The sequence below is a fragment of the Columba livia genome, chromosome 1 (genome assembly GCF_036013475.1).
Source record: "Columba livia isolate bColLiv1 breed racing homer chromosome 1, bColLiv1.pat.W.v2, whole genome shotgun sequence".
In the NCBI taxonomy this organism is placed as follows: Eukaryota; Metazoa; Chordata; class Aves; order Columbiformes; family Columbidae; genus Columba; species Columba livia.
The window spans coordinates 8,361,324-8,383,162 of record NC_088602.1 but is presented as its reverse complement, the minus strand read 5'-3'; the positions used below and the strand labels follow the sequence as shown (position 1 = coordinate 8,383,162).

The 21,839-nt window shown below is 38.6% G+C and overlaps 1 protein-coding gene across 23 annotated transcripts in view; it reads right to left on the bottom strand.

The window, feature by feature from the left end:
* The window catches only part of DLG2 (discs large MAGUK scaffold protein 2), a 1,055,145-nt gene that overhangs the window by 553,702 nt on the left and 479,604 nt on the right, over window positions 1-21,839 (bottom strand). For all 23 annotated transcript variants that reach the window (XM_065049757.1, XM_065049758.1, XM_065049759.1 and 20 more), the window contains one exon: window positions 15,665-15,826. In XM_065049757.1, the coding sequence (XP_064905829.1) occupies window positions 15,665-15,826 (162 nt within the window). The remainder of the gene's footprint in view (window positions 1-15,664; window positions 15,827-21,839) is intronic.

Sequence of the window (21,839 nt, the reverse complement as noted above, 5' to 3'; positions counted from 1 at the left end):
TGTTAACAGTGCAAAACACTGCTGTCCAGTGCCCCCAGAACTTTCCCCTTCTTTATTTGCAAAAAGAGCATCAAGTGTGAGCTGCCATCAAAAGGATAAATTGGGGATAGGGGTGGTGTTGAAAACATGAAGAAGGTTATTTCCTGTTTTTTCCATCTTTTTAATGTGCCATCCAATGCCCATTCTTTCCTCAGACTCAGCCATAAGACACAGCGGCCTGGGTAGTCTCTACCACCGCTTCCCTCAGCAAGTGGACCTTCTCCTTCCCCACAGTCAAACGGATGTCAAAGGAGTCCACTCATCTTACAGGGAAAGGGTAGCTGAGAAAGACCCTGCCTGCAACAGGCAATTCTAGAGGAAGGGAAAAATATTTCCAGAGTATAAGGACTTTTTGCAACTTCTTCATTTTGGCATTCAATAAAGTGTTGCCTTGGTGTTATTTCATTTTTTACAGCAAACCGTTAACTTATTTCTTCTTAGTGGGATCTTATCACACGTTCAAATGTCACTGCAGACCCCAAAATATTGCCAGAGAACAGAATTACCATACACCATTGTGTCCTCCACAAGCGCTCCCAGAAGGCAGATAGTGTCAGTATGCTAAACCCATTACTAAATAGTAACTATAATGCTCAAATATTATGGAGAATTTGGATAAGACCATCTACCTAGCACAGGTCTTCAATATCACACTTAGTAAGCCAACAAACATCAGCAGAAACATTCTGTGAAAGAGAGGTGGAGATGGGTGTCCACATGAACAAAGGGTCCCCAGAAGGATGTGCCAAACACTGCTACACTTTATCTCGAGCCTCTTAACGGAGAATTCACCTTACCATAATTAAGAAAACTTATTTGTACTAATCATTATGAGGAAAATTATGTTGAAAAACCCACTTAATTGAAAGTATAGTAACACTCATCAACTCGGTTCAACATGTAGAGAATTAAATCAAGGACATTAATTAACACATTAAGTTGGTTAGGGGGTTAGTTTTTACACTGGGCAATCATAGCAGATTCTAATTGTTTAGGTCTCTTAAGTTAAAAAGAGACTCCTATATTCACAGAGCCATTTTCAGTTAACACCAAGGGTTTGGGGATTTTTTTCAAAATGAGCATATTTGTCTGTGTGTTTCTCACTTAGTGAGATGCAAAGCATCAGCACAGTGCTAATGGGAAAAAGCTAATAAATGTAATAAGATAGCACTGGTCTATAATTCAGCCTCAAGATATGAACATCTCTAGCTAAGGAAATTACAAAGGAACTATGCAATAGTTAAAAGGTAGATATAATTTGATTATAGTAGATTGAATACTGGACAAAATTTGAATATACACATGGATTCCTATTAATTTCTGCTCACTTGTGTTGGTTTTAGCCTGGACAACTCCATGGTATTAAAACATTTAAGCTTTTCCTAAGCTTAGGACAATGGAACTCTGCACTACAATCACAGCCCCTGGGTAATACTATAACCTACATTATCATAATCATCATTCAGATTGAATTAAGAGGCTTGGAAAGAATATGCATCTAGGGAGGAATCTCCAGACCAGTCTTGCTTGGATCATTACTGATAGCTATAATGAGAAAGGCAGTGGAATATTTGCTTTGATGTATTCAGGGGCCTGGAAGGACTGCACTAATAACCTGGTCAATAATCTTGATGTAGCAAAGACAAGACAATCTGAGCTTTCCTACAGGAGGGTGAATTCAAAAACGGATGAATTTCATCCTCTCCCACACCTCTCATTTTATTATCAGATGAGATTCTCAAAAAGAATTTAAAAGAGTTTGTGGCTTAGAGTCCTTTGAAAATCAAAGGAACTGTATTGCTGCTTAAATTAGGCTGAAACCTACTTTTCCCAAAAGCCTGAATATAAAAGAATCCGGCTTTTCAAGATTATATATAAACACAACCATCATCCCCAGGTTTAGCAGTGTTTGGGAAAATTTTGTACTTATCCACCCACACATGATCTTACTTAAGTCTGCAGAGAGTTCTCCCACAGATGGATGTGACCCACTGTGTTAGTATCTAGAATGGCAGAGCAATACTAACAACCCCCAAATTTCAGTCAGGAAGGTCCAGCAAAAATCATTTGAAGGCTGCTATTTTTGTTAAGGTTTCTTCCTTTGTAATCCCCGGTGGCAATGCAATGAGCAGCTACTACATAGGCTCAGCCTCCTTTGAATATTAAATTACTGAAGTTTAGAAGAATTTAATTAGTATCTCACCTACTTACCATCTTCCAAGGATTCCTCTGCTACAATTATGGCACTACATTACAAGCAATTTCAGCTTAATTGAATAACTTGAGCAAAACCTGGGTTTCAATTGCCAGAATTATGTGTATTAAGATAGCTATAACTGCGTTAAAAACCAGAAGAGGTGAGATGATCACTATGCATGCTGTGATAAAAGGTTTGTGGCAGATACTGTAGGTTATTCACACCTAATATTACCATACTGGCAAAATAAGTATATTTAAACAAAATTGCAGGTATACCAGTGATCTGGGTGTGAAAAGTTGAAGAATTACAAAGTCAATTACCTGGCTGTCAGGTACCAAAATGTAGGGTCTAGCATTTTTTTCAAATATCTCCCAACTTGTTTTAACAGTTTATACATCTTCGCCCCCAGATGTATATACCTGTGTGCACTTCAGCCACTGACTGCCAACCTCTGTTCTCACAGCTTCTCACACACAACTCTGTTAAATGCATTTTCCTTCAAAAACCTTGAGCCACAAGCCAGAAATTAAAAAACTTTCAGAGACAGTGAGAGTGGGACAGCGAAAGAACACAGGGACAAAGCCCAGATTTTATTTTCCTCAGGCTATTTCTCTACCTCATGTAGCTCCAAACTGGCTCAGATCCCCCCTGGTCTGAGATAATGACCTGGCATAGGAACTCAGCTGCTGAGTCATTCGACTTCAGCAAGAAAGTATGAGAACAAAAGACGTGGTGGTAAAGTCAGTGTATGAAAAGTTATGGGAAGCCATAGATCACAGAATCACGGAATGTTAGGGATTGGAAGGGACCTCAAAAGATCATCCAGTCCAATCCCCCCCGCCAGAACAGGAATGCCCAGATGAGGTTGCACAGGAAGGTGTCCAGGTGGGTTTGAATGTCTCCAGAGTAGGAGACTCCACAACCCCCTGGGCAGCCTGTTCCAGATTTAACCCATTTACCCTTGTCCTATCATTGGTTGTCACCGAGAAGAGCCTGGCTCCATCCTCCTGACACTCACCCTTTATATGTTTATAAACATTAATGAGGTCACCCCTCAGTCTCCTCTTCTCCGAGCTAAAGAGACTCAGCTCCCTCAGCCCTTTTTCGTACGGGAGATGCTCCACTCCACTGTACGTTTCCGATTGCTCAACAATGTAGCTGAGTATGCAGAGTTTCTAAGTCATTCAGGTCTGAAAGATAAATCTGAACCATCATCTACCTTGCTTCTCTGCAGCTGCACTGTAAAGAGTTTGACTACACAGCTTTCCAAATGAGGAAGATAGAGCCCCTAAGCACAGACATGTACAGTCCTCCAAAGGCATAGAAGTAGAAATTCCCAGTATGTGAAGTGCTGAAAGAGAATATGGGAAGAAAATTGAGTTTTTTTAAACTAATCTCAACACTTCACTTCTTTAGCAGCAATAATATGCTGACATACTGATGCTCTACCACTTTGCTCAACACCTTTTTTTCTGCTGTTTAGAAACATAAATACTGACATGATGCTCTGCCTGTTTGATTATCGTCTTTCTCTATATATGCAGCTTGCTCACTCTTTGTCTTTGAGGTACAAGTGTTTAGTTGTCCTTATGGCCTAGTTCACACTCTAAAATAGTAACAGGATTAAAATTCACTAATCCCAGTATCTTTAGGAGAGTGTAGGTAAACAGCACTTTCAGAAATGGAAACCTGTCTTGGGTATTCTATCTGAGATTGCTTGAACCAGTTTTTCAGACATTCTGTGACATTACAGCTGCTAGCAAAGTATAAGCAATTCAGAAACACCCTTCTCTGCACTTTACTATACATATTCCCATTTACCTTAAGTAAATATCAACATCTCCAAGATACTGAAAAAACAATGCCTTTTCAAAACAAGTAAAATTATGAATATAATAATTAGGAAAATAACTCAGTTCCAGCTGAAACCTCTAGTTCAGTTCAGATCTGCTCAGTTTGCAGATTTGTTGCAAAATAGTAAAAGAAACCAACTGCCTAATGACTGCTAAAGAGGAAACAGCAGCAATTTGAATGTGAAAACAGATGCAAGTGTGGTCTTCAGAAGTTGGTTGATGACATTAACACTCCTGGAGTGTTAAGCTGTTAACTTCGAGCTTTTTTGGCCAATTTCTAGTAATTACTATAAGCCTTTATACTCATATGCAATGTACTATCACTGAAAATTCTATTTCCCTGCTTGGCATTTGCTCATCTATTTAATCAAAGACACAATTTGTGACACTGACTTCAAAGTAGAAATTTATTTATTTGTTGAAAACATCATTACTCTTTTCAGTCTTTCTAATGTCATGTTATCAATTATAACGATTTTATGAAGTCAATTGTCATGTTTAATGATTTTTTTTATTTGGAAGCAAAAACTTCACCCACTAAGGGCTGATTAAATCCAATGCAGCAATCCAGGCAGATACTTATTATAACTGTAGAGGAAGGGAGGCTTTGAAACAACCAACTATGCATATTTTCTTTGAGAATGAGATCACTTTCTGCATAACACACTTCAACGTGAAAAGTTAACTTCTAGCTCTTATGTATGTAAAAGGCAGGTTCTGATCACATTTGGAAGATAACAGATGCAATTTGGTGTTCTTGAGTCTGTTGGTTGAAAAAATCAATTGCATCTGCTGCGGAGAAGAGTTTCTGTAAGTCTGAGTAGAATTAAAAGCTGCCCAGAGCGCTGCCATTTCAGTGGGCAACTCTGATCCACTGGGCTGGATAACATTCAACTGTATTTCACATTGTTTTTGATTGTGGGGAAGAAAACCCACCTTCCAGCTGTAAGATGAATCAACACAAACTGTGCATAAGGGCCGTGTATGACAAAGGGGAGACACTGAGTCTCCTCCCCAAAAAACAAAATGGTCAACAAGAGTGCAGATGTATTCAACAACAAAGGTATCAATTGATGCATGTTAACAGCTACTGGGTACAAACTTGTACTTTGTGGATGGCTCACAGTATTAACAAAATCCGTGTGCAGGTGTAGGAATGGATATAATATAAGATAAGTAAGGAAGGAGCACCTGAAGGAGAAATACAGGAATAGATCTTGAAGGCAATACAGAATTTGGAAAAACATATACTGATTAACTATGGAGAACGAAAACAATAGCACGGGAACAGAAAATATAGCAATGTGGGAAATCACATTAGTAAACACTGTAGATCTTAAAAATTCACCTGAGTCATCAAGCTTGCTGACTATTTTTTGACATTTTCCCCAATTGCATCAGCTTAAGCAGCAATATTATCTGTAAAAGATTATTAGAAAGAAAGTAACATGATCTCCTGAAACAGATGTATTGAAAGGTACCAAATGACAAAAAGCACTTTTGTTAGGAAATACAGACTACCTTAGCTTATTAAGCTATTTGGCATACCACTTCTTACAAAACTTGCTTAGAAACCGCTTATGTAGAACTTGTTTGGCATAACTCGGCTTAAGTAACTTTACTTAGGCTGCAAGCTGTGAACTTATGAGCTTTCTGCCTAGAAGGGCCCAGCATTGGTTCAAGCTAGAAGACAATGGAGCTGTTGATCATCAACTGGAGCTGTATACCTAAAGATAAGTTAAGGAAGGGAACAGCATGTCTAAAGAAGTCAAAAAACAGCAGAATGTGAGAACTTATGAATGTTTTAGCTACTGCTAAGGACTTATTTTTCTTCTGAGCTGTAGATGCCAAATAGCAGCTAACACACAGCACCTTGTTTGGTGCATGCAGAGATAAGAAATGGCCCACCTGACGAAAATAAAGGAATCCAATGAAGAACCTTAGATTCTTAATTTTAAAATTGGTCCAAAGTGGCATACGAGGGGTGGGAACCTTATATTGTAACGGTATGATTACCCGGGGTTTTCTTTGCTTGAGGTCCCTCTTCCATAGGAACCTGCTATCTGTGCTGTACCTTGCAAAATAAAATACTTATTTTAGAGTAATTTCTGGAATGCTTGCCTGATACTGCTTCAGGATACCTAGGGTGAAGAAACTTCCTAAACAGTTTTTCATTTAGAAGTCTTTCTGAGAAGGCTCAATTAGCTATTGATACCAAGATGTAACACCATAATAATATCTAAAATGCTTATTTAGGCTAGAATCTTGAAAAGACATGGAAAATAATAGTAAGTTCATAAATATTCCTTTTTCTTTTCTTTTAAGTGCCAAAATTCTGGTTTTTGTTTTTCTGTTTTTGTTTGTTTGTTTGTTTGTTTCTACAGCTCCACAGTCCACAGAACTACATTGCAGCAAGATGAAAGAAGAGCCATGAGAAACAGGATTTTAAAAAGAAAGCACTTGAAAATAAAATGTGTATTAGCTTAAGTGCTTCTTAGTCAGGCTGCCAAGATATTCTTCTGTAAATTCTGACTAAACAGATTCTGTCCTCTTCACTCTGTCCTCTTCTAGAGCTTCTAGAGCTGCAGAATTCTGTTTTGTATTTCGTTTTACACCTGATACTGACAAAATCCAGAGTATTTTTCATGTGTCACATTGCTGGATGTATAAATCCATATATTTTCTGTTGAGTGAGTGAATTATCAAGATATTCCTCAGTGGAAAGATATTGCGGCAGTTTAATGCTTCATTTAAAATGTAGAGTACATTCCCAAGTGTCAGGAGTAGCTGAAGTCTGACAAGAGGGCATTTCAGCTACTGAGCTCAGGGAAAAACTGGTGTTAAACCTGTCTGACATCTCTGAGAAAAATCCCTCCTGTTATGGTCTGACTAATACCACCAAGATGCTTTATTGCGCTTTTCATCAGTAGGTCACAAAACACTTTGGAAAGGTGGCAAACATCATTATAGATACTTTACAAATATACTGATATTCTTGTACTCCTAGACTCGAAGAAAGGAATTGAGAGAACACACAAATCTTATGTCTGTAAGCATCTAGTACTGATTCCCATGGATTTATTGAATATATTTCATCTACTTCAGCTGGGAAAAAACCTTCATAATAGTATGTCTCTCTCTGTTTATTTTATATTCTATAACTATTTCATATAGCCAGTACATCAAGTTAAAAACAGCTCAATGAATTATAGGGAAGCAAAGAGTAACTAGTACCATGCAAAACATTGCAGAAAAACAAGGAGAAAAAAAGGATTTCTAGAATCTCTAATTTTCCGGACTATAGGTGAGTGACATGTTGAGAAATACTTGCAATATATCATACTTTTTCAAAAAATAAGTGTCAGGAACAAGATTATCCTTCAGGAGAAATCTATTACCTGAAAATAATAAAAGATAAAACAGCTAATTAATCCTAATGGATGAAGCACCCAGTAGAAGAAGAACAGAGAAACTCTCAAACTGCAATTCAGATTAACACTTGAAAAGACCTTCAATACCTAGGAGGCCCATATAAAATAAACAGAGTCCATAGCCTGAAAATATCTTCAAATTCCTTTGAAAATTCCTTTTTTTATTCTTCAGGCAAATCTAACAACATATAATGGGCTGGTAGATACTGTCAGAATTTGCTTTGCTTGTGTCCATCAGAGGCCATAATTCTATTTTGCCAAAAAAGAAAAGATTGCAATGTCTGAGGTTCACCTTAAATTGTGGAGATTTCTCCAATTAAATCACCCACTGACAGAAGCAATTTTATTTAGTTTCTTTTTAATTCTGTCAGAAGCTAGAAGGATAACAAGGTACTGTCTGCAACAACATAAATCATGTGGAAAACATCCATCAGAAATCCAAGGCATAGAAGTCAAGCACACAAAACAACAGTTAGCTATGATGACAAAAAAATCATAAACTATTATTCATTAGTAACTATTCTTCATTGCAACTTTTGAATTTTACACCATTTTAGGACTTTCTTCATGACAAGGTCTGCAAAAAATGAAAGACATTCCTTCCCACATGAAACTGAGATACAAAATATTCTTCAGAATACTAATTCATAAGCTGCGTATTTCACCCTGAAACATAATGAAATGAAGTAAAAATTCAGAGCTACTTTTGACACTTCTCTAGAAGTAACAACAAGCCGCAGGCACATTTGTGTGTTTCCTTGGTCTCTTTTTAACCTGATTGCATTTTTGTATTAAAAAACAGAGATGGCCGATACAGATCTGTGATACATGCTTATCTGTTGCTAGAGTAAGAGATAAGAGCAAAGCAGCACATGATTAAACATGTAACAAGCGTTGTATCTTAATTAAGCAATCTGCTGAATATTCAGCGGAATTTGCTAACAGATACAGACTGCAGTGTGGGGCTTGGCCAATAACTGCATATCGAAAAGGAGAGGTGGGAAAAAAAAAAGACAAAAAACCCCAAAATGAAAACAACAATAACAAAAAACCATGAAAGTGAGGAAGCTACCAGGGCAGAGATCAAAAGTATTATAATAAGATCATTGCTGCTGGGCTGAGCTACCCTGGGGCTAAAAAATGGATCATGCAGATTAGCTATACTTATGGAATCTAGTCAGTGTAAGCAAAGAAAACGATGCAAGTTTAACTTTTAGATGGCTTGCTAATATACCTATGGGTACATTAACACGTCCTCTATATAACCCCAATTAATTTTGTAACTACAAGAGAAAACTTCAGACTTCTGGTGCTGACAGATGACATCATCAGCCTCTCACAGGCCTCCACGGCTCTTTAAGAGCCTCTGAAATGCAGCATCTTGATCTGGAAGAACAGCCTGTGCTATGGCACAGTCTCAAATGTTCGTCACACCTGGACAACAGAAATTAAAACAAATTCAGCCTTATCTTGTTCTCTTCCCTATTTGAACTTCACCTGTAACATGATATTCTTCACCAGTAATAGGAATTAAGGATGTTTAGCAGCTCTGGAAAAACCAAACCAAAACAAAGCAAAGCAAAGCAAAGCAAAGCAAAGCAAAGCAAAGCAAAGCAAAGCAAAGCAGAACAGAACAGAACAAAACAAAACAAAACAAAACAAGACAAGACAACCCAACCTAACCCAACCCAACCCAATCCAACCCAACCCAACCCAACCCAATCCAACCCAACCCAACCCAACCCAATCCAACCCAACCCAACCCAACCCAATCCAACCCAACCCAACCCAAACCAAACAGCCAAACCAAACCAAACCAAACCAAACCAAACCAAACGCTGGGTTTCTTATCACAGTTAGATGATCCCTCCAAAAGCACTAGGAAATATAAGAACACAGGAGTACTGGGCATGGTAATGCTAAAAGCTGAAGCAACAAGCTTTTCCTGTGTAAACTTGATTCTCTGCTAGCTACAATTACATGATCAGAGGAATTTCCTGCCATTGCTCACTTAAAACAGCTGCACAAGTGAGTGTATTTTCTAATGTTGCTTTGCAGCTCTGTGCAGCAGAGTGAATGTACAGCTCATGTGACCCATTGCAACATCATGAGTCTTGGAGTTCGCTATGTCCACAGCACTTGCGACAGTGGATGACTTTAAATTATATACAGGATTCAATGGTAAAAAAATTGTCCCAAAACTTTTTGAATAGTGAAACGGACATGTTGCACCTGGAAAACAAAAATCTGTACAGAACATTTTGGCTTTATTTTTCCAAATTGTCTTTAGAACCCAAATTTTATTGAAGTCAGTGTTAATTCATAAAATAAACAGCTCTTACCTAATCTACATTTTTAGTCACAAAAACTATTCTTTATGACAGTTTCCAGGAAGTTCAGGCTAAAGCATTTTCTACAGATTAGTTAGTCATCCAGGCTCATCCTCAGATCCTCTTTCCCCATCTTTGCTCTTAATAATTTGTCAGAGAAGCACGGGAACCACTGTAGTGAGGTCTGACCCACACTTGGACATTAAAGGCTTCATTAAAGACTGAAAAGAGAGTGTGCCAGGTTCCAGGAGCTTTCCCAGGAATGATCTTCCTGCAGCCAGGTGGATAAAAATAATAATTATAGGAGTGCAAAAGACTCTTTACACACTCATCAGAAGATAGGAGTTAGCAGATAGAGAGCTCTGGCTTAGAGCACAGAGAAAACATATTTTCCCCACTAGATAAAACGAACCTCAAGAAATGGGTGAGATAGGGGCATTTCCCACCATCAGGGAAAGACTAACAAATGCAACTCATGTGCCGTGGTAGTGGGAGAAGCAGATCTCCTTCTGTAAAGCAATTTGCAGAAATGTCAGTTCACGTAGAACCTTAATTTTGGAGACCGCTAAGCAAATGAATTTCCCATTTGCTCCATGTGGAGATGTTTATTTTTCCTCCACTGGAAAGCCATTCCATCAATCCTGACTTTCTCTAAGCGGGCAGCAGCTCTGCTGGGCTGCAGGACAATGCCCTGGGACAGAAAGAAAAGGAAGACTATGCAGGGTGACTCTTTCCCTTCTAGAAAGCAAAGCCATCAAAGAGGAGACAACTGAAGAGGTTACAAAACTTGCTTGTTTAAAAATATCTTAGGCTAAGATAATAACAGTAATTTACTTGGCTACTTGTTTTTGCAAAACTGCCATTGATGCTTACACTCAAACCTTGCATTAGATTAGGAAATGGAGGTAGTAGTTGGAATAGCCTGAAGTTGAAAATGTTCAGGGACCAAGGAGATACAAGATCCTTACATGGATTTTTGCTTTTAAGCTTTTTTAGATAAAGTGGCATATACTTAAACCAAAAAGAAATCTAACATCACAATAATACTAATAAGGTTCATTTAGAAGCCAGAGTTATTGTTCATTTTACGAACGCTGATTAGCTCTATACCAACGAGGAAGGGAAAGAGAATCATATTTAATTTAGAAACAGAACTTGTATGTCTGAATTTCGGGCACAGTTGTGTTCTATTCAGATTTCCCAACAGACGAGGGATTCAGAGGGCATCTAATTTCTAGCAAGGTATTTTTACTGAAGTAGCACATTCTAAGCCATGTACAGAAAAACTCCACACCATGTCACTGAAGCGTTAAAGGCGCAGATCAAAGAATTCCGAGCTTACTGCACCATCTAGTGTCAAATGACGGAATGTGCAAGAAACTGATTTTAAACTATTTTTTTCGTTACATTACATACTGTTTCCTATAACAGATCAATAAAACACAATTTCATCACCTCCATAAGTTGAAAAGAACATTTACAACCTTAATGTGGCAACTCCTACAAAAATTATCAAATTTTAGCATTTTCCTAAATGTTATTATATTCCCAAATGTTAATACAGCCATGTAACTGAAAACTTCCTTTAAAACTTTTGTGTTTGACATTAAAAGTTGATGAGGCTGTTGTAAATTTTATTTTCTCCACATTACTAAGTAGATCAATCTTTAAGAGAAGTTTGCAGCTTTCTAAAATCAAGCATTTTCTACAACTAAGTTGAGGGAATGAAAAATGCTAGGGGAAGAAAAGTGGTAGAAGAGCAAAGTTCATGCAAGAAATCTGAAGTTTAAAAAGTAAAAATACAATCAAAAGAGGCTCCACTTTTGAACAGAACTGCGCTTGCTCATTATTATCTTCTGAAAGGAAGTAATCTGGCTAATGAACCCTATGTTTTAAGTACTTGAAAGATAAGAGAACCTTATTCAGCACACAAAACTAGTGTTAAGGTCATAAACAAAAAGTAACCAATAATGATAAAACTCCACTAGGATATTTCTAGGCTGCATCAAACCACATAATCTGGAAGTTGAAATTACAGCCAAGTTCTTTAACAATATGTACACAGGAACATGATGCCAAATTTAAGATGCGTCTGCCTTATGCGACACAGTACCACATCAGGCATTTTGAACTACACATCTTCAAAAACATGTTCTAGATCCTTCCATTCTGGGGATTAGAAAGTTTTCCAAGAATCCCTGGAATGTTTTACTTGGAGATGTACACATGGGTATAGACAAGGCTGTGGTTTCTCTGCCTGAAAATCAGTCAGCTGCAAAACTTGTAGCTGTCATGATGAAAGTCTGTGCTCAAGCTGTTAAAGTGGCTGATAGATGCACACTGAGATGTTCTCTGGAAACTAAGCAACACATGCAGGGTGAGGGTACCCTGGAGAAGAGAAGGCTCCAGGGAGACCTTATTGTGACCTTTCAGTACTTAAAAGGGGCCTGTAAGAAAGATGGGGACAGACTTTTTAGCAGAGCCTGTTGTGACAGGATAATGGGTAATAGTTTTAAACTAAAAGAGGGCTGGACATGAGGGAGAAATATTTTACAATGAAGGTGGTGAGACCCTGTTCCAGGTTGGCCAGAGAGGTGGTGGATGAACCATCCCTGGAGACATCCCAGGCCAGGCTGGATGGGGCTCTGAGCAACCTGATCCGGGTGAAGATGTCCCTGCTCATGGCAGGGGTGGCACTGGGTGAGCTTTGAAGTTCCCTTCCAACCCAAACTATTCTATGATTCAATGATTCTATGGTAGCAAACAGGTGGCTGGGGGCACCCGTCAGTTATGGGAGCTGGAACAAGCCCCCTGAAGGGGGCTCTGATTGCATGTCCTTTGCAGATTTCTTTCCAAATGAATACAAACATATGGAAACAAGCAACTCTTTCCTCTGCCAAACACAAGTCGCTTGGGAAAAGTGATGTGATTAAGATGGATATGTGGCCTGGCCTTGGGAAAACACTTCAGTTCCAAAGCATCTTAACTAGATTAATTTTATGTTCAAATATTTTTATTTTATGCTACTATTTCAAACACAAATATTTTGAGCAAATCATCCTGTTGTTGGCGCATTTTGAAGCCACTAAACACAAAGGACTGCCTGAAAAGTTTTAGGAGGGTGCACTCTGATGCTGCAGAGCCCACAGTGACATCCAGACAGTGAAATGCAGTCAGGCCATGACTTAACCCCACTCAGTCATACATCTACCCCCTGCTCACACAATGCGCTTGCCGGCTGCGTGGCTGGTTAGACAGACAGTCCTAGTGACACACAGGAGATGATGTGATCCATCTCCTGGAACAAGCAGACTCGTGGCTTTCATTTACACACATTTTCCCCCTGCACCAAATGCTCTGACCTGTACTCAGAAAACTGGGGCAGGACGAGTCAACCTTTCCAGTAGAAATGGCTCTTGGTGGAGTTTCTTGACCACTTTAACCCACTGCAATCTCCAATATCTTCTCACTCCTAAGACTAGAGTTTACAGGCTGTACTTGGACCCCAGCATTTGTTATATATCCTCAGAGCAGGATTCCAGCAGTTCTGTCTCTCACGCAAGGCAACAAAATATTGAAACTGCAGGCACACTTATCTAGCAAACCTTTGAAAACCAGTATTTTACATTTCCCTAGAAAGGCACACTATGGTTGAGAGGCAGTACGCCTCACACTTCACCATTATTCAGTGCAACCATGTTTACAGAATAGTGCTGAGAAAGGAGTGGAATACTTAATATCAGACTATGCGATGGAAAGTCTATAATTCAAGACAACAGCCAATTCTGATTTTATTTTGAAGTGTTTGGAATGCTATTTTTCAACTATGTGGAAATCACTGTGACAAAAAGCTTCTGAATAGGGATTTCAGTCAATTTCCAGAGACTAAAGTGAATTTAAAGCAGGTATTTCAGATAGGAAGGTACTACAGTGCTATGAGCTTTAGGAGAAGGTTTACTCCATCCTCCTGAGCTAAATCTCTACTGAAGGTTGAAAGACAGGACATAGACTACAGAGGAAAGCAAGTAGGAACTTCAAAGCTATTTGAAGAGACAAATTACTAAACCTAGATTATGTGGCAGGCATGAGACACTGTGAATCTGAAGGAAATAAGGGAAAGGAACAGAGTCAAAGACAGAAATCCTCAGGCTAAGGAAAGAACTTGCAGAAGACATTTCCAAGTGGGAATACTATACAGCTCCTCTCCTGCCATCAGTTCAGAAAACAGCAACGGAAAACAACTCTCTCCTGTCACAAGAGCAAATTAGACTGGGAACTTTTTTAAGGCAACTCTAGACGTCTGGGGAAGCCCTTCACCTCACTTCACAATAAGCTTTTCATCATCATTGCTACATTTTCAGCTTGGATCATGCAGCCTTACTTGAAAGTCTCCATCTGTGAAGCAAAATATCTATTTTTGACTTGAATGAATAAGAAGCACCACTAACATCCTAATCCACCAGGAGCCCTACAGGAGTGGGAACATTTCCCTTAAAGGCAAGAAATTGCTTTGTCTGTGTTTGTTCCCTGAGGTTACACAGAGGCCACATGAAAGTAAACTCCTCCAAACAACTAAGTTGATCTACTACAGCGTAAGAAGATATATCACTGCTTGATACTGTTGGCTTCTGCAGTAGATGTTAGGTAAGCAACCTGGAGAGCTGCTGAAACATAAGACAAATGCACACAAACTACACACCGAAGCAACAAGAGCAGAGGACAAAGATTCATTCACATGGCTATTCCATGAAGGATTAATGAACAGCAGCCACATTCACATCAATCTTTAATACTAAACATTTCCTTTCACTTGTAAACAGACTGTAATCACTCCGCTAGGCAAGCAATGCCCGTTTCACAAGCTTGGAGCACCAGAAAGGTCAAAGCCCATCTGCCTTGTTTGCTGCTTAGTTAATTGCCTGAATAAAACCATTGTCCAGAACATCATCACCTCTAGTAAAAAATATTCTTCTTTTTTCCCCTTCCCAGGACTAGTAGAAAATAAAAATAACAAAACCATTATGCTTATCACTCCATCCATGCTCCTTTCATTAGAGAAGCTTTAGGAACATCTTCAAACTATTGCAGGCTTATTGAAGAACAAATGTAATTGATTTATTTTTGGTTAACATACAGGTGCACCATGAAGATAAGCACTTTTTGCCCAGCCTAATATATCAGAGGACATCAGACACACACACAGAAAACCTTCTATATTTTATGAACAGTTGCATTAGTTAACAGTAAAACGTTTCTACTTCACTCTGAATTGCAACAAAATCCACAGAAAGCAGCAAGTTCTTGAGTAGCAAGGTTCTGAATAGTGGCAAATGAGCTTATTTTTCAGGCATAACTTATGAGTTTGATGTAGCTTTTTGAGAGATGCAAAAACCAGAACTCCATCAGATGGTTACATTTACAGTAATACTTCAGTTTCTGAACAGGGACAATCAGGAAGGGAAGTTTGCCATTCCAAAACCACCATGATATTGAGGCCAAGAACCTGCATTATTGCTTTCTTAATGTGCACCAAAAAAAACAGCTTAATTGCCAGGAATCATTTTTGCTCAAACAAAGATCTGACTCAAGTAAAAAGGTCACATCTCAACACAAAGCTCTGCCAATGAAACCATCACCTGTTACACTGCAGTGAGCCTTAAAAACCCATCACAGGTCAATCAATCACAGGACAATCAAACTTCTCTCAAAAAGAGCTTGCCTGTTTGTACAACAAAATAAGTTTCCCAAGCGTTTCATGCTACATCTTTTCTCGTATTTGAGGACCAAAGCTACAGTGAATATCAATCCTACCTTCAGAGGAGAAATGTGCGACTGTAAGACATATCCATGGACATTCTCTATTTGAGACAAGTTCTTCTCTGACACATGAACAAGCTCAGGGCCTCTCACTTCGTGGGTTAATCGAGGCAAAGTATGATCATGTGGAGCGTCCTCATCTTGATAACGATATTTCTGGAGAAAAAAAAAGATAGCAAGGAAGGACAAATAAACTTTGAGGAGGCAATGTGCATGTACTAATGTAAATATGGAATAACAGGAAAAGTATCAGACATTGGACTGTATAACTCTTAAATTTCCTAATCTGTTCTGGACAGAATACCTCATTATTTTTTTAACTCTTCATCAAATAGAGAAAATATAGTAGATCACACTGATACACAAAACTTACACTGTACAGACATCAGGGAGCAGGAGGAGGAGAGGAAAGTGTGAGTCAGAAATGGAGTTCATAAATCTTTAAGAATGACAGAGGGGCAGATAGTGCCATCATAAATGTCATTTTCAGCTGTTAGTAATATGCTAAAAAATTGGAATGAGCAAAATCAAAGACTAATATTTATTTGGAAGGCCATATAGAATCATAGACTCAAAAAATAATTTTGGTTGGAAGACACCTTTAAGATCATTGAGTCCCACTGTTAACCTAACACTGTCATCAGCAATTGCCAGTTATTTTCAATATACATATGTGACATGATTTATTCTCTTCTTTTCTGGAATATGCCTGTGACCCTTCACATATTCACTTTTCAGATAATTAATGAATCTATAAAATGGCTGGCACCAGACAAGTATTATTTGGGCAAGAAGCCATCAGTGTAATAGATGGTACTCTAACCAATGTCACATTAAGGGCTTGGCACATAGACCTTTAAGCCCCAAGCAATTAATTATTTTTTGAATCCAATGAGTATTCTTTCAAAAAAGATGACTACTAAAAGACGCCCTCTTTAAAGTGAGTCATTTGCTACAACGTGATTAGCAGAAATAACCACAGAATACCAGAATCATCCTATCTCCCTGGGAAATGGGAAAACCAGAAATGTCCAGTGACAGCAGTGGTAGAAGCCATAAGAAGTTTTGGGCAGAATATTAATGTAGCTTTACACTACCAGAAGCAGTGTGAGGTGGCATTAAGGAGAGAATATCTCTTGGTGCCCATGAGTAAGTCCTTTCTCCAACGTGGCACTGCAGTGTCGCTGTTGCATAAATGAGAACCAAGGATCAAAAGAAAGTGGTTCACCCTGAACCTCGTGCTCCCAAAAAGCTGAACACTTCCGTGAATGTCCAGTGGTAGACTTTCCTGTTAAAACCTATGCTTCAAAATTGTAATTGATCATTTTATCTGATAACTGTACATTGCCCTAACAAATGCAATAATATCACTGTTCATGTGCCATAAACTCATGTGTCTTCTCATTCTTCACAAAGTGCAAGCTTAGATCATTTCTGGGTCAGTCCTGGTATGTGTTTGCCTCATGTTCTCAGCACCAAACTAATTGATTTTTATACATCTTTCCTCCCACAGCGTCTCTTCACTGAAATGCTTTCAGCTGTGAGCCAAAACAGCTTGACACAGCAAAAAAACCAGTGGTAAGGCTAAAAATACCAAACCAGAACTGAGACTATCCTGCAGAAATGCCTCATTCCTCTCCAACACTCTGTCTTGGTGGGGTCCTGCAAATGTCTTTGAAATTACCCCATTCCCTAGAAACCAGGGTTTTCTCTAAGGATTAATTCAAATTTCTGGAAGGAAAAGCATGATTACACGGAAATGTTACTTTTCATTTGACAAAAGAACAGGTGGATGTCTTATGATAATTAAATTACAAATCAGTGCCTGCTGCTGACAGGGTATTGTATGCTGCCAACTAGCATCAGATATTTAAAATCCTCTGTAATTACCTATAATGGGAAAGTGAAGTGCACTGCTGTGAATTTTTAATATGAATGTGTGTTTTTATAAACTATCATTCTCTCTACAATGTGAGATTATTCCAGTATTACTGGTCGTCACATGGTACTAAGACATTTCTAAGACTGTGTTTGCCAAAGATTTGTCAGCTAAACAATGCTGAAGATATGAATCCAGCAGAAGGTAATGGTCAAAAGCCTTACATTTCAAATAAAATAAAATTAAATAAAATATAAATGGGAAGCTATAATACAAGTTATAATAGCCAGACTACTGCACTACTATGGAAATACAGATGTTCTTACAACCTACATTTGACAGACTGTTACTCAATCAAGATGGTTGGGAATTTGTCATTCGATTTTGGGCCAAAGAGAACTGGCTTTTACAAAAGCCCTCAGTTTGATTTTTTTTTTGTTTTTGTTTGGTTGTTTGGTTGTTTTTTTGTTTGTTGGTTTGGGTTTTGTGTTTTGTTTGCTTGCTTGTTTTTGTTTTTTTGTTTTGTTCGGGGTCTATGTTCATTTGTTTATTTTTGTTTTGTTTTGTTTTCTTTCCCAGTTATCATCGCCTTGCTTTGCAGAAAATACAAACAAAACATTTAATTTTAGATCGACTCAAATTGACCTGTGTCCTGAGCTGCTAAATGTGGTCCTACTGGAGCTGCCATTCAAAAGCACATGCCCCATTCTTCTCTACATGCCTCTTTGACTGGACCCCACTACAATCCATCACACATTAGTTCTGCTTGCAGTGAGAGGGTCTGCAAAAGGAGGGAGCAAAGTGTTTCAAGTCTCAAATGGTGTTATTCTTTTACATTCCTCAGGAGGGGTCAGAATTCTGCATATTAGAAGCTGTGGTCTTCATAGAACCCACATCACTTAAAGACCACAGGGAAAGGAATTTCTGCAGATAATTTGCCACAAGAGAAAACGACCTCTTACAGGTCCAGTTGTTCCATTGCAATCTGGGGATAGAAAAGGCATGCAATTGGGTCCCAATGCTGCCTGCTCCTTTTCCTTCATTTGCCTTTTCCCTGAACTCGGGATCTGAGCTACTTCGCAACTCCCACACAGATTAACCAATGCTGGTCATCTGCTGCAACCTCGACATGGGAGCCACCTTTGAACAGGCTGAACGTCATCTTCCTTCTATATGATATTAAGTCCAGCATCCAACACACTGGATTTTTTCACAGTTTTAGCAACAGGAAAACCTAAAAACATAATGGACTTGGCCAATTTAGACAAAAGTTTAATTTGCACAGTCTCATTAAAAAATGACAGTGCCGCTTTGCTTCTCTTTTTTTCAGTGGTCTCCAGTATGTTGAATTTTGCTGGCACTGCTCTCCAAAGGCAGCAAATTTCAATGTCATACAGACAAGTATCTTGAGAAAACAAACTTCACAATTTGCACACACAAGTCCTTGGGCATTCATCCAATCATGAGTAGAAATAATGTTACTCATTCAACTGATTGCAAATGAGCAACACAGCTTGAATTCTGAATATTTGCAATCAATCTATAGAGTAAAAAGAGAAAAAAATACTCTTCTCATTATATAAAATGGAAGAAATCACAAACTGCTTGCCAAGACTGTGGAAGTAGATTAAGGCACTTAAATCATTGAATAATTATACTTATTGTGAATGACTTGCTCTTTTGCTTATCAAGTAGATTTCCAACAAGCTTGTCATGATATCACAGCAATAACCTTCATCCAAGAAGCCCAAAGAGCTTTACAAGTGGTAGCCAAGCCTCATAACATCCTGTTGAAAAAAATGTACATCATCTAAAGGTGGGTAAAATTAGGCACAGAAATATAACAACTTGCTCAAGGTCACAAAGATAATAAATTAATTAAGCAGTGGTAGAACTCAGGAAATTTTTCCAGTCTCTTCTTCTAAACCCAAACCCTAGTGCAGCTACACTGACTTTAATAGTAAAAGTAATAATTATTATTAAAAAAAAAGGTTGTAGGTTGGTTACTGTCATTATGATTTATTTTTATGGTTTTGTTGTTTTTGTTGTTGCTTTCCCTTAAAGGTTCCAGGAGATAGCAGACTTTCTAAGGTCAGGAACTAGGTTTATCACCGTGTTAATATTATAGCTAGCAGTACTTTGTGTAATTCATATTGTGAATTCATATCTCCGAGAAACACATAATGATTTTTAGAGGACAAGAGGTTTCCTGTAAGAACCAAATTTTTTCACATGAAGGACACTATCAGCAATGAATACTGAGACCTTGCATAGTTTTTCCATTCAGTGCAACAAGAACTTCTGATTTCTTAAGAGGGGGAAAAATATATATATAAATCTGTATGTATTACTTTCTGAGTTTACTGAAAACAACAGGTGTTTGCCCATTTTAGGGAATATATGTTCAGGTTTTTTAAAAAATGCAAGTACAATTTAGTGGAAAAAAAATACACTTTTCAGTATTCTCCTCATCTGTTTTTGAAATTCTAAATTTTATTTTTCATGATGAAGACATGAAATGGACATTAGCCAAAGTATCTCTTCCTTGTATTATCTGGATGTACTTGCACCTTTTGCTCACAAGATGGCACAAGAACCATCAAGTTAAAACATATGCTCACATATGGCTATGAAGAATCGCAGGAAATAATAGGTAGTAATGAAATGTCATAAATTCAAATGATTTTTATTTTGAACTGACCTTGTACAACATTATTAAAAAAAGGTGGCAATGGTTGATAGCAAGTACATATGAACAGGTCTGATTATACTCAAATCTGTTGTCAATTGGAAGAAAGCCTAACAGTTCATATAAGCATCAAAAGTTAAAAGCAAGTAGGAACCTATTGGATTTGCAGGCTTTTGCATGAACAGTAACACAATGTATTGACAAGACTGAGACTAGCCCAGAATGCTGCATTCCTCCAGGAATTCTAAATCCTAATTAAAACCGCCTGCATGCAAATCTGTACCATGAGGTATTCAGCTCCATATGCTGCATCGCATTTTGGACCTGTTAACAGCATCAGTTTAGCCCTCTGGAGGTTGCTACTTGCTATCCAATAATTTAAAATAGATTTTTAACTTGAAGTACCAGTGTAAAAAAAGACACTCTAAGAGGGCGGCTTTGCTAGTATTAAATGGTGAATGTGGCTGAAGACTATAAAAAAAAAGAGTCCAACTAATACTGATTGTTTATCTAAGTGGAGCAAAGGAAAGACGTGGGTGAAACCATATATTTTATCAGCATCACGCTGCAGCCACCTCTCCATCCCTTTGTCCTGCAACAGCTTCACTTGAAAACTCCTTTTTATATTTTTCAAGTCTTCCCCTCTATTTTGTTGTTTTCCTGATATGTGCACAACCACTACAGAAGTCTTCGTGCCTCATTAGCTCCATCCTTCTCACCTCCTTCTCCCCACAGCTCCCCATGCAGCCCCAGATGCACCATGTCCCCACTGCCATCCCCTGGTCCCTCCGGTTCTGCTGCTGCAATCCTCCAGCATGGAAGCACTGAGCCTCCCAAATTCTCCTTTTCCACCCCTTGCCTGACCTGAGGAACAACAGCTTCTGGCATGGGGCGGCTGTACTGAGGTTACAACTGAGCATTTGGAGAGACAGAGCTGGAAAATGCCGCCAGTCTCTGTGTCTCAGTTTCCCTGCCAATAAGCCTGTGGTACAATAAGCACAGCAAAACAAACACCCTGGGTTTATATCAGAAGATTACAAAGTAATCATGTAATGTAATAAATAAATGGCTTGCCCCTCGTATGTTTTCTGTACCAAATCCATCGATTTTAATTTAGTCCAGCTCTGCTCTGCTCATGACAACAGCAGGGTATTTGTGTTTTGCAGCTGAAACTCTCTCCCCAGTCTCCACACTTGGATGCCCTACTTAGTTGAATTTATACTAAAAAAAGGACTCCTTTTCCTCATGGACACTGCTAGTGACTTCTTCACAGTTATCCAACCACAACAAACAAAAAAATGTAAGTGATTTGTATCTCTTAGTTTTGCACGTATCTATGTACTGATTGGAGTTTAACTACATATTTTCATTATATTATTTCCTAATGTACTTCTGAGCATCAGTCAGTAGGACAGCACCTCCCGGGTTACTCCAGAGGATAACCAGTTTGTCCCCTAACTCTGCTTCTTAGACCTCATGGGTCTTGAGTAGATGCAGTTGTGGTGGGCTTTTTTGGGCCCTCAAGCTTGCCCAGATTCATAGCGCTAATTTGAGACACTTCCTGGCTGTGTCAGCACCCACCGGTGGTCGCTGTGGAGAGC